The sequence below is a fragment of the Neoarthrinium moseri genome (genome assembly GCF_022829205.1).
Source record: "Neoarthrinium moseri strain CBS 164.80 chromosome Unknown scaffold4_Wmoseri_CBS_16480, whole genome shotgun sequence".
Lineage (NCBI taxonomy): Eukaryota > Fungi > Ascomycota > Sordariomycetes > Amphisphaeriales > Apiosporaceae > Neoarthrinium > Neoarthrinium moseri.
This window is the reverse complement of record NW_026055118.1, coordinates 733534-746771: the sequence shown is the minus strand read 5'-3', so window position 1 is coordinate 746771 and position 13238 is coordinate 733534. Positions and strand designations below refer to the sequence as shown.

The window sequence follows — 13238 nt, the reverse complement described above, 5'->3', positions numbered from 1 at the left end:
CCTTATTTTCGAGCGTCCCCTCTGGTCACGAAGTATCATGGCTATATCAGAAACAAGCATGACTTCTACAGTGACGAGAGATATCCTGACCATGCCACTGATTGACGCTATATCGTTCTTAGCCACAATTAGCCTGCCTTTGTTCCGCTCCAATTTCCTGGTATATTTCGTGTATTGCTTTTGAGGATTTTCAGTTGTATCATCGTGTAGCTTGAAGAGTGACCCTTCCTACAGGCCCAATGGTCCGGAGAATGTGGTCAATGAGAACGAGTTTAATTGGGATATTTGCAGGCTGATTCTGTAATCTCGCCCGGTGCTTTTACCTGGAAGACTGATAATGCCATCATTCAGCTTATTTGTAATTCTGGAGAGGACTCATCTTCCTCTCCAGCGTAACAGAATTGCCTGTGCAGGTAGTTATGCCATTGCACAGAGACACTCATGACGATCAGTAATCTCGCCTATTTATAAGCAACATTTGTACTGCTCCTATGTGTCTATTTGCGTTGTATTGTGAAGCGCTATCCATTCCATTTGGCCACTTCCCCCACAAGAAAATCAAACCCTTGGAGGTTCCCTTGTCTTGGAGTGGTACTTAAAATAGCCCATCTGTATTTGCCTGAGGGCGATACGAGACCCCTCCCATGAAATGACCACGACGAAATGATCCGTCGTCGCCTGCGATGATCTGCAAGTCCTCAGCATCGGTCATATCCACGTCTTCGGGAGTGCAGATCTGGCCTCTCTTCTTCTCGAGAAGCATCTCCATCATCCCTTGGTCACCTCTCCCCTCATTATCAGCGGCTATAAGCACGTTCTCGGTGATGTCGAAGTATTTCCCCTCCACGCCAAGCAGTATTTCCATCACCTCCTGACCGCAGACTGTATTCTCGGCAGCGGCTATGAGCACGTCCTCGGTGATATCGAAGTCGTCCCCTTTCACTTCAAGCAGCATATCCATCACCTCCCGGCCGCAATAGATGTTCTCGGCAGCGGCTATGGCCACCTCTTCGGTAATGTTGAATTCGCCTCCCCTCTTTTTGAGTAGCACCCCCATCACCAAGTAGCCGTAATAAGTGTTTTGAATAGCGGCCATTAGTACGTCTTCGGTGATATGAAGCTGGTCTCCCTTCTCTTGGAGTAGCATTTCTATAAGTTCTTCGCCGCTATCAGCATTCCCAGCAGCGGCCTTGACCACGTATGCAGTGAGGACGACCTGGTTTCTCCTCTCCCGAAGCATCAGCTCCATTATACGTAAGCCATGTTCCTCATTCCCGGCAGCGGCCATAACGGCGTCCTCGGTGATGGGGGCCTGGTCTCCGCCCTTCTTCAGAAACAGTTCCATCAGGTCCTGTCCACAAAGCTGGTTTCCCGCAGCGGCTTCAATTACAGCTGCGGAAACTCTCAAACCCGGTACTTGCATACATAGCTCTTCGATTATCTCCTTTCCATTGAGTCTGATTAATTTTGCGATGGCAACCAGATTAATGAACTTCGCCGGATTCTGACATCGCTTCAGGATCCATCGTACGATTTCCACATTGCCACACACCGCGGCCGCGTTGAGGGCATTTCCATGAGTTCCCTGGGATCCATACAATTGAGACTCGTTAGCCCATAATCCATGTACGACTTTGTCAAAGCCAAGAAGCGCTGCGTAGTACAAAGATCCTCCCATGTTGCTGTTTTGGCTGTGCCGTGTCTTATCAGGATCGTGTGCATTCAACCAGCCTTGGAATTCCTTCTCATTTTTGGGATGAAAAAGGCGGTTGATTCGGTCTTCGAGCTTAGATCGTTCCTCGACCAACAATCCCTCTGTCGCGTGTTGGGGCCAATATTTAGCAGCGTACCAATGAATGAGATTCAAGTGACTCTGGGGCTCCAAGAGCGCCTCAATGGCGGTAACCGCAACGTGCTGGTTGGCCAGCTCACTCGAGAATTGATACCATGGAATGTGAACCTCCTCGCCAAGCTTCTTAATAAGGAATTCTTTAACCGAAAAGTGAGCCAGTTTGACAAACTGTGTGGTAGCATTCGCATCAAGGATTGTTACTAGCTGCGTTGTGCAAATTTTGACGACGAAGCCAGGTTGTATTAACCCGACAATTGAAGCGACTTGATTGACGCTAAGCGGCTGATACGATACGGCAAGCCACATCATGATCCGCCTAACGCATTCTCTGTGACGATCCTTGATCTTTTCGAAAGTCTGCTCGTAAGATGCTTCCAAAGTTTCTGGGATGGTTTGGAAGGCCATTTCAAGTTCTGCCATACTAGTACATTGGATGAAACGGTCCAGCTGTAGCGCAGCCCAACGGAATCGTCTATTATGATGTCAGTAGCATTTTCCCCAGTTTCTCAACCATACTTACGTTTCTCTCTGACTGAGGAGTTTAACGCCGACCCGGTCCTTTACCTGCCTGTCTACACGGAGATGTTTATTGAGAGCTTCCTCAACATGCTTCCTTACATCTTCGTTTATGAGTTCTTCGATGTCCAGTGGGCGATTCGCAATACTTCCAAGCTCCCTTATAATGTCTGGCTCCGGTCGACTTGTGACAAGCAGGTGCAACTTTGGGAGTTTCGAAACTAACTCCTTGACGTAGCCTAGTAGCTGGTGCCTCTGTCTCCAGTTGTCTGCATGGGAGCATTCATCCAGGGCATCGAAGACGATGTAGGTGTTTCTATCGTCAATTCGGAGTATTTGAGTAAGAGTCGCCTTCAGATCGTCCAATGATGGATCGCTCCCAGCCCTACTATGTCGATCATGGAGCTCACGCAATTCTACAGGCAGTGGCGAGCAACTCAACTGTCGGATAATCGACCGCAGCATTTTTGAAAGGTCTTGCGAGTCGCTGTTGTCAAATCGGAAATACCAATACGCCACGTTTTTGGTCGGGTTGAGTCTCGCGTGCAGTTGAAGGTTATTTATAATAGTCGAGCTAGGGATGATAAGCATGTGGCTCTCAGCAGACTAGTCAAAGGTTCCTTACCACAAAATAGTCTTTCCGCAGCCCACTTGTCAAGGTTAGTAAAAGAAATTGCCAATAACGAAAAGAATGTCTGACTCGGCAGCTTACCAGCGCCGTATAGCCACAACAAACCAGGCGTACTGTCGCGCCACTGTCGATACCTTGCATCTTTGAGCAACCACTGACCAGTGCCAGGAGTACGAGTTTGCTGGGACAAGTTTTGAAGAAGGGAAAAGTTAGTGTCTTTGGGAGACAGCCACTCGAGAATCTTTATCTCCTTCTTGTCAGTGATATCCTGTGTGTGCTTGACAGATACTGGTGGGATTCTCAACAGCAACTCTTTGGTATACGCAGCCGCTGTAGCTGCAGCATAGGCCTGCCAGTCCTTGTTCTTGTGAGAGTCGGCATAGTCGCTGATGCCCCGGATGACTAGACAGGGGAACGCTTCCATAACACCAGCCGCCTCCATCTCTACGCATAGGATCTCTTGGTCTTGCAGTTGGTGTCGCGTTTTGACTGTTTCAACGACCGCGTTCGACGATCCGATAGTCCCGTAATGAATTTTGGGGCCTAGTCGGTTTCTTTGCCTTCTTCTAATGGTCTGAGCCGTATCGCAGTTTCCGCACGTCTCCCCGCCCTGGTGATGGTAGCTGGCTTTAAAGAGATGGTCAAATTCTGGGCCTGGGTGGCAGTATTCCTTTTTCTTGTTGGGATACTTTCGTAGTAACTCGTTAAGATGCCGCGAAATAAGATTTTCGGCGGAGCTAATGTAAGCCTTCAGTTGCTCAACATTGCTGGCAAGAGCACGCGGTACTGAGTCAAGGTGCCCAGTCCTCACAAAACCATCCTCTGTGCTCTTTCCGAGATCGAGTTGTACAACACCGCCAAACCGTCCTCGAGCTTCACTGACAACGACATCGCCCAACCGAATATCCCTGTTGCCGGCTTCGTAAGGGATACCGCCAGCGACTCCTACTAACAGCACAAATCGTATCTTACCGAAGTCGTTGAGCAATTGCGTGATGGCAATCGAAGCAGGAATGGTGGAAGTCTTCCACACGGTGGTAACTACGACGTTATGCTGGCCCATTTTACCAAGACTGTAGGCATTCTGGTCGCGACTCGGGCTGAGGTTCTCGTGGTGTTCGTCGAACAAGTCAATTACGGGCGTCAGTTCAACGGCCATAGGACATAAGATGGCGACAGTGTAATTGTCATGCTGTAGACGACGAAGCGGCTTCATACTAGGCTGGCTGGGTTGACCTTGGCTATACATGTCTAGACTGCTGAAAGCGAATGTCCAGAAAACTGGTAGAACGTTGGCCAGGAACACTTTAGGGGAATTGAACTCCTTGACAGACTCCGTTGAAGGGGCGTACAAATGAGATTGGGTGCCTGAGTGGGGAAGTGCTGCAGGTGATAGAGAAATAACTTCATCATCTGATTGGGTGAAGGCGACTGTGATGCAGGGGCTGTCTGCAAGTAGCTGTAAGAAGCCAGACACTCGAGCTGCACAGCCCCCGAGGCACACTGCACCCGATGTCACATGTATCGTACGCATTCAATGTTAAGGGGACGGGTTCTCGCTTGCTGCTCCGTGTTGCTAAAATCATAAAATGACAGCAGCGAATCGGTCTGGATTCTCCGCCTGAGAGCAAGTGCTCCTACTTGGTTGATCTCGGCCAAGTTGAATTTCTTGGCGGGCCTTGGCATCCCACCGTAATTCTGTAACGGCTCATGATTGACCCGTATCACCAAAGGCTCTGCGTAGCCAATGTCACAGAAGTTCCTTCAGTAGTTGGCTCCCAAATGCTTCATCACAACGTACATCACGATGAGTACTTGATAAGATCAACTCCGCGACCTCAAAGTTGCCATTGGGCGATGGAGACTCCAGAGACTCAACGGTCAATTATAGTCCTAAAAAAGCTTAATCTACGTATACTAAGACCTTACTTCCCTACTATTGGCATGTACAGAGTACGCACGGATCAATTCTAGGCCGTTGCATGAATGTGGTGGGATGCCAAGGTTTGCCAAGAAACCCAACTTGAACGAGATCATATGATAGATATTGCCACTTGGAGGCCACGGGGGATGGCCAAGCGTCCCGTTCTAAGGGGACATCCCTCTGACGTGGCTGAGTGCCCTGGATCCTGCGTGCTTTTCTCGGTAGTAATTACATATGCAAGTATGAGGCAAGGCCAACTGATCTCGAGACAGCCAGGGCAGCCTTGGAGGCCATGTCTGCATAAGCAGAACTTACTGCGAGGCAACTCGGTGGACTCAGATATAGGAATTGCGCCGGTATTGTGTCTGACTATTCAAGCCGTCTATCTACCTAGTGCTGAAATCGCAGCGTCTGCAGAGACTTCAAATCATTATATCCTGTATAGCGCTATGAATAATGGATCTCTCCCAAGTGTCGACTCGACTGCGGGGCAATTCCGCCAGTTGTGGCCCCGCATCACCGACGACAGCAATCTCACACTACATGGCTTTCGGCGCTACAAGACGACACATCTGTTGAATCTCCGTTTCCTAGAGGAAGAGATTGCAAAGCTCGATCATTCCATCTACCAGGCAGGTCTCAGTCTAGGGCACGAGCCATCGGCCCGCGACAGGTTGGGACTAAAGAACAGCAAGACGGACTCCAACGTACCTGATGTCAGAGAAACTATAACACGAGAAATGGTCCTGCAGCTGCGTAGCTTGATACAGCAATACGGTATGTCGATTTCCGCTACATCGACGCCTACGCTGACACCGAATAGATGATGCCCTCCTAGCCTTTGGCCAAATCATGGCGATGGAGACCGTGTCACTCTTGGACGATGAGAAAACATCGAGCATGCGCACAGACCTGACACTCCATGAGATGTACAAGACTCGTCTCATCCGCGCGGATCTTGGTACGCGATCCCGCACCGATCCTTTTCAGCGCTGGATACACCAGCAGTTGCGGGATTTCCGTTACTGGAGGGCCTCTAAGAAACAGAACAGCCCAGGATCGTTCATGTCACTACCTAAGGACCATTGGTCACAGCAGAACACCGTCCTGGTGGCCAATATCGCTGGACGATTTATTACTGCAACCGTCGCGGGAGTCTCCCTGGTGGTTCCCCTCGCCATTCTGTCGGCTTCGTCATCCAAAGTCACCCAGCTAGCCGTCGTCTCAGCGTGCATAGTGATATTCTCTCTTCTTGTTGCAGCTATGTTGAAGGTGTCGAATTACGAGATGATGGTGGTGACAGCTGCCTATGCTGCAATCCTATCCGTATTCGTGTCGAATAACTAAGTCGCAACTATCTCTAGATCGTGCTCTATGATCCCGGCTTGGTCGAGTGCTGACCTTCGTTGCCCGGAGCACACATCGCGTCCCAAGATGCAGTGAGGCTCCTTGCTGTGTAGAGACACACCACATGGTGATTCTGGTTCTACGAGAACTAGACTTTCCGGCTTGGCCGGGGATTGTGAGGACCTATTAACCGTTTTGGGCCGCCCGTATAGCAATGGGAACTCTTTATATACTAGCCCTAGAGGTAAAGGTTGTTACATAGTCTACTACTCTCTTTCCATTGCACCATTCAATACAGGACGGCCAAATCGATACCAACAGGAGGATCTCGACCGCGAGAGCCAGATTTCCAGGGTCTTACTACCGGTTGCGAAAAACAAAAGTCGACGGCGATGTTATGTTGCCAAAGGTGTGGGTGTGAGCGGAGGAGGACTTAACCTTACCGCACTCGCATAGAGCAAGCCACTCGTAGTCATATCATATACGGTTAGTATAGAAGTCGGTGTGGTTGTGATCAAACTGACGTAGTGGAGCGTCTAATTTCGAAATACGTCTCTTAGTATGCCTACGCTAGGATTATCCTGTCGCGACCTGCTTGGTGGAATTTAGCTGCCATTTGTTTGGTGCAGTTTCCTTGATCTTCAATGCTGCAGGAGTTGCATAGCCGATAACGATGAATCTGAATATAGATTCAGCTTATGTATGGCCAAATGTGACGTTCTTGGTGATTTGATGGTTCTTTACATTAGGTAAGCTTTAGACTGCCCCCCTTTGCCTTCAAATTGGACATGATATCGTTGAATGTCTCACGATACAGTTCTTCATCATACTCCGTAGCAATGAAGTTAGCCGGCCTGCATAGGTTCGACAGTAAATGAGAGCCTTTTGAGTAAGTCTAGCGCTCTCACGGGAGACGCTCATCGTTCAACCATAGCTCTCCATGTCTCTCTGTGCCTAAGGTGGTTGAGCTCACGAGTGTTCAAGCACCATGCTCGTCACTTCTTCCACAGATGTCCATATGGAGCCACAATCAGGCGTAAAGGCAGAGCGTAATGACACAGAAGCCACACATCACAGGACAGCAAGAGTTCACGATAACCACCTCGCTGGGAACGATTTGCTCCGCCATCCCGCGCATGAAGTATCTACCAGCCCGTTTCACTAGATAATAGTGATCGGTATGGTTGAATCTGAATGCGTCGCCGATATGTTCAAATAGAGTTTAGTTTATTTGCACATCCGATTCCCCTGTCTCACGCGTAGGAAAGCTATTCAAGCTGGTTCGAAGAGCTGCAGTAGTAAGGACCTTAGGTACTAGCGAAAGCGCTACGAAGACTAGCGAGAGAACGTTGACGTGGAGATTTATCTCATATACATATAGGCTGGCGCTGTAGGTAGGGATCACGATAGCCACGCATAAATGGATGATATGCAACTTCTTGACCTTGTTGTTGACCTTCGTCGCCTGCGACATGACACCTTGAACTAACCTACTCTCCGCGCTTAGCAATTTCGGTTCTGCCCTTGGTCGAGGTGCATCAAAATTGAGAAGGATATGTCGCATGCCAAAACTACTCGACTATGCCGGGCGTGGTACAAGCTAGACTTCGATGGGTTGCGCAATATCTTGCTGTTGGGATCAATTGGAGGTATGTTTCTTTCACCAATACCCAAGACTTGGATCAAAATGGGGTTTTAGAGCATTGCTCCATTATCCTACCATATGGCAGTGTCCCAGGACAGCTCTATTCAACACTTGAATCCAGTCTTATAAACTCCAGCTCATTACACTGAGTCCTAATAATGTAGTGAGTCAAGGTATTTGCTATGATAATGGCGCCAGTAAGCATGGCCATTAGCCACTGTCCAGTTAAAATCGTTGACGAATACATGATGAGTCAAAAGGCTCTTATATACCAGGGAGGTACTCAGGGCGGAGGCGGTGGTTAGTTTGCATCATGGGTGGATGTGTACGATTGTTTGGGTCCTTGGAATTGGACAAACTCATCTGCATCGGTCGCTTCTTTTGCGGCACAAGAAATCTCGAATATAGATGAAAGTAATTCTCCGTGTAATGACTAATGTACGCATTTATCACGTTTGGTTGTTGAAGCGGCGCTGCTTCCAACTACGAGGAGTATTCCCAGGTGCTCATGTCGAGTACCAATCAGAAAAGTCCAGCCAAGCTTTATCGTTCTGTAGAAACGACCGCATGTTTCAAGGGCTGGGATAATGTTGGCGAGCCCATGCCGCGGACCAGATTGCTCACAAGGGCCTAGGAAGTGGAATTCCTTCCTTGATTGTCGTTCAAGTTAATGCCGTGAGCACCGCAGCAAGCGTCACGGTAACGAGTGAAGGTTGGCCGGCACAGCATCGGCTTGCTTCAGCATTGTGACACCCCTGGCCGGCAGTTCCGGAGGCCATGTATCAGATGGTCTGATGATGCTGGCAGGCGATCGACAATTGTCAGGGTCTGCTGCATCGTGGGGACGGGTGGCAGAGGCGACAGAGGCAAGACCGGGGTGTTCATCTCATGTCGTATTCTTAGCTGCAGAGCCAGAGCAACAGCAGAACACACGGACGACACAAAAAAAGTTGCTGGAAACAGAAATCATTCTGCACCATAACAACAGAGGCTCTGTGTTTGAGGTGACAAAGTTGCACAGAGGCGGGTGCGCTGCCGCCAAACTGTAAGTGAGTAGGAATTTGTAGGATTTTGGTACGTCTGATGTCTGAGACCTTTGGCGTTGTTCGGTCTGGGGTTTGGGGGAATGCGTCGTGAGGATCGCCACACGGGGGTGCTTGCCGTCGGGCCTCATTATGGGGCAACTGTCATGCCCGGGGAAGATAAAGACCCAAGGCCAAGCGGAAACCAAGGGGGCTATGGAATACAATCCAGCCGGGAAGGGAGACCCGTGGTGCCAACAGACAGGTCAACAGTCCACCTGGGCAGCTGTGAATATACCATAGTAAATCGACTTACCATGTATCGGCGGTCCAGTCGAAGTAACCTAACTCGTACAGTGGCAGCCAGTCCCATCTGGGAGGCTGCCAAGGTTGTTGACGGTTCCCGGCTCGCCGGTTGCCCCAGTCAGTTGTGCCTGTGCATACCTACAGTAGGTACCTATTCAGTACGTAGTGAGGCTAGTTAATACCTAGCACGCTGGCAGGGGCAGGATGAACCTAACCTAGAGGGCGGTTGGGCGGGTGTCGATACGTTAAGGTGGTGCAGGCACATAGCGCTCCCAACTAACGACTTAGCGCTATAGCGGTTACGTAGCTCCCATGTCTAAGCCTCAAAAGGCCCCAAATTTGTCTCCGTGCCACCTTTTAGACTCGCAGGCCAAGACCGCACGACTCCATCACCGATACGAGCGTCTGCCCGTTCTCTCACGACTCTGCTGCGAGTCGCATTCCGTACAACGCTTCTGCTAGGCCCGCAACCGCCGTCGAGGGCCACTATCCCGAGTGATCGACTTGGCTGCAACCAGACGGATCAGTTGCCCGCTCCTGAAGGCGCACCGCAGGGGGCCGTAGACGAACGAACGTCGGTCCTGCTCATTCACTCACTCGAGGCCATCCCGCCCGTGTCGCATCGTCGAAGGCATTGCGGACGACCCCTCGTCCACGTTTCACACAGCAGTTCGGTACCCAACACAGGGCTTACACCTGTATCCTCTCGCAGCGAATCCTCACGCCAGGATCGCTGCCGCGCGCGCCCAACCCCGGGCCACGACTTCAGCCAGCAAGCTCGAGCGAGCCGGCCATTGGCGCTGGCCTTGATCCGCGCAACACCACCGACCAGCCAGCCCATTACAAAGACGCAGCACCCATCATGGCTGACTTTAGCCGCCAGTCGGTCGATCTGCCTACACCCCAACGCCCGTCTACTCGCGAACGCTCCGGCAGCATGTCGCTCGGAACCACGCCAGCACCAGCACCAGGCAGTCCGGCTGCCGAGAATGGCGGAGCTCATCCCCCCAACGGCGCTGGCCCGACGGCGGCCACCCCCGGGTCGCCGACAACTGGCGGGCCCGAGGTGTCCCAGCAAGTTCAGGACGTGCTGGGCTCCGACATTGGCGTCTCTACCATGCTGAACCGGCTGAAGCAGAGCGTCGCTGCGGCCAAGGAGTTTGCCTTGTTTCTGAAGAAGAGATCGGTCCTGGAGGACGAGCATGCCAGGGGAATGAAGAAGCTATGCCGCATGACGCAGGAGAACATACACCATGCCGACCACCGGCAGGGCAGCTTTGCGCAGGCATATGAGGAGATGCTTGTTATACACGAACGGATGGCCGAAAACGGCCAGCAGTTCGCCATGTCTCTCCATCAGATGCACGATGACCTCCTCGAGGTGGCTGCCGTTGCCGAAAAGCACCGCAAGGGCTGGAAGCAAAACGGTCTGGCGGCCGAGCAACGTCTGGCCGACATTGAGTCTGCCATGCGCAAGTCCAAGGCAAAGTACGACTCGCTCGCCGAGGACTACGACCGAGTCAGGACCGGCGAGGCGAGGCAGGGCGGCAAGATGTTTGGTCTGAAGGGGCCAAAGTCTGCCGCTCAGCATGAAGAGGATCTGCTTCGCAAAGTACAGGCCGCCGACACGGATTACATGGGCAAGGTGCAGACCTACCAGTCCGAGAAGGCCACTGTGGTAGCCACCACCCGGCCGGAAGCCATCAAGGCGCTCAACGATCTTGTACGGGAATGTGATTCTGCCACTACTCTGCAGATGCAAAAGTTCGGTAAGTCAACTTACTATAGTGTACCAAGCGTCTCTGCCCGTTCTGGGTTTAAGATCCGCCGTGGAGATCACCGCCCTCCACCTGTCATTGCAGCAGCTAACCATCCTCAGCATCGTTCAATGAAAAGCTACTACTAAGCAATGGTCTCGTGATCAGCCCCCTGAAGAACCAGTCCCTGCAGACTTCTCGTAGTCTGAAGGAGGTTATTCAAGGCGTAGACAATAACAAGGACCTGGAAGACTACTTGTTGAGCTTTCATAGCAAAGTGCCGCCCAAATCCTCGGAGCCAAAATATGAACGCAATCCGGTGTTGAACCCGCAGGCAAATATATCTACAATCAATACATCCCAGATGCCTCAACAACAAGTACGGCCCCCGTCACAAAACCCAACACCTGTCCAACAAATTCCGCCTCAACAACCGATCGGGTCTATGAGTTCTAGACAGGGGACGTTCGACGTGTCGTCTCCCGGGGGTCCACAAGGCCCTGGACAGGGCTACGGACCTCCTACAGCCATGGGCCCTCCCTCCATGGGTCCTCCTCAAATGGGCGCTTCCTCGATGGGACCATCTTCTCAAAGGCCAGGGTCTCAGCCAGGCCATGAGAGAAGCTTCAGTCATGGAGCCATGCTCAACCAGGCCAGTCAGCCCCCGCAACCGCCACAAAACCAGAGGAACTCCATCCAAGCCTTGTCGGGCCCTCATCAGAGATTTGGGAACGGTGGCAGTATCGGTCAGGCTGGCCCTCCGCAACTTGGTGCCTTACCTTTCCAGAGCTCGACGAACCGGAGTCCCTCCCCACCAAGACAAAACCCTTACCAGCCTCCCGACTCAGTACGCTCCGTCTCTCCGCCTAGCACAGTCGCCGGTCCCGTTGCACCAGCAGCTGGCGGTACGAGGCCTAAACAAGTGTTTGGTTTGACGCTAGACCGACTTTATGAGCGCGATGGTCTGGCAGTGCCCATGGTGGTTTACCAGTGTATTCAAGCTGTGGATTTGTTTGGCCTGGCCGTTGAGGGCATATACAGATTGTCGGGTTCCGCGACACATATTCAGAAGTTGAAGAATATGTTTGATACAGGTTCGTAGGCCCCTTTGCCCCTCCTCCGTCCCGCAACCATACTCACTTTGATGTATTAGACTCCGACTCACGCAACCTGGACTTCCGCAACCCGGAGAACTTCTTCCACGACGTGAACAGCGTAGCCGGTCTATTGAAGCAGTTCTTCCGCGACCTCCCAGATCCCCTGCTCACGTCGGCTCGGTACTCGGACTTTATCGAGGCCGCCAAGGTCGAGGACGAGATTGTCCGGCGGGACAGTATGCATGCCATCATCAACGAGCTTCCCGACCCCAACTACGCGACCCTGCGCGCCTTGACCTTGCACCTGCACCGTGTCATGGACAACTCGGGTGTGACCAGGATGAACTCACAGAACGTGGCCATTGTGTTCGGCCCGACGCTGATGGGCACGGCCCCGAGCAGCAATATCGCCGACTCGGGCTGGCAGGTTAGGGTGGTGGACACGATATTGCAGAACACGTACCAGATTTTTGACGAAGACTAGAGAAGACGAGTGGGAGGGACCAGATCCCTTGAGTGTAGGGTGGGGGCTGTCTGACTATTTTGGGCTAATTTGATCATGGCAGGGGACGGGAGGGTAGTAATGAATCAATGCTGACATTCCATCAATTATCGTGGAAATGTGTGATTATCGTGGCATGACTTGCGCATCTCGGTATTCCATGCTCAGGTGGGAATAGCTAGGATTCAGGCAAGTCCCTTCTGAGTTGTTCATGGGTGAAGCCCGATAGAGGCCTTGTTTCCTGCCACATGTGCTTGGAAATCTCGCATTGGCCACTCGACATGAGGCACGCACGTAGCCCTCGGATATTGGTAGGACACTTGCACCTAGTAGAATCGGGTTCATTACAGAGGGGGGGTCATTACCTGCGGCATTAGCATCATGGGGCTTTATAGGAGCGCCTTGACATCCTCGAGGAGATCTACGGAAGCACCAAAGGACCCCGAGCACCACGGATAATATCCGAAACGGCCCGTACATATATTCCTGCGGGCATCAAAGGCGCTGGGAATCATAATCACGCACCCATGGGTGGGATTGGTGCAGATGTCCCGCATAACTTATATTTTAGTCTACCACCTTTCGTTGTATTTGTACAATCGACTCTGCCGGAGCCAATTCATCAGTATACAGGCTGTA

The 13238-nt window shown here is 51.6% G+C and overlaps 3 protein-coding genes across 3 annotated transcripts; 2 read left to right on the top strand and 1 right to left on the bottom strand.

Moving 5' to 3' along the window:
• Positions 1-595: 595 nt before the first annotated feature.
• Positions 596-4685, bottom strand: JN550_002025 (uncharacterized protein; the record flags this gene model as incomplete). The annotated part of the gene is made up of 5 exons (XM_049313275.1): positions 596-2324; positions 2373-2942; positions 2994-3018; positions 3081-4458; positions 4530-4685. The coding sequence occupies 5 exons, from the start codon at positions 4683-4685 to the stop codon at positions 596-598; spliced, it is 3858 nt and encodes a 1285-aa protein (XP_049176086.1).
• Positions 4686-5372: 687 nt separating this feature from the next.
• Positions 5373-6270, top strand: JN550_002024 (uncharacterized protein; the record flags this gene model as incomplete). Its single annotated transcript, XM_049313274.1, has 2 exons — positions 5373-5700; positions 5747-6270. The coding sequence occupies 2 exons, from the start codon at positions 5373-5375 to the stop codon at positions 6268-6270; spliced, it is 852 nt and encodes a 283-aa protein (XP_049176085.1).
• Positions 6271-9254: 2984 nt separating this feature from the next.
• Positions 9255-12581, top strand: JN550_002023 (uncharacterized protein; the record flags this gene model as incomplete). The annotated part of the gene is made up of 5 exons (XM_049313273.1): positions 9255-9360; positions 9574-9912; positions 9972-11012; positions 11123-12094; positions 12154-12581. The coding sequence occupies 5 exons, from the start codon at positions 9255-9257 to the stop codon at positions 12579-12581; spliced, it is 2886 nt and encodes a 961-aa protein (XP_049176084.1).
• Positions 12582-13238: the final 657 nt, after the last annotated feature.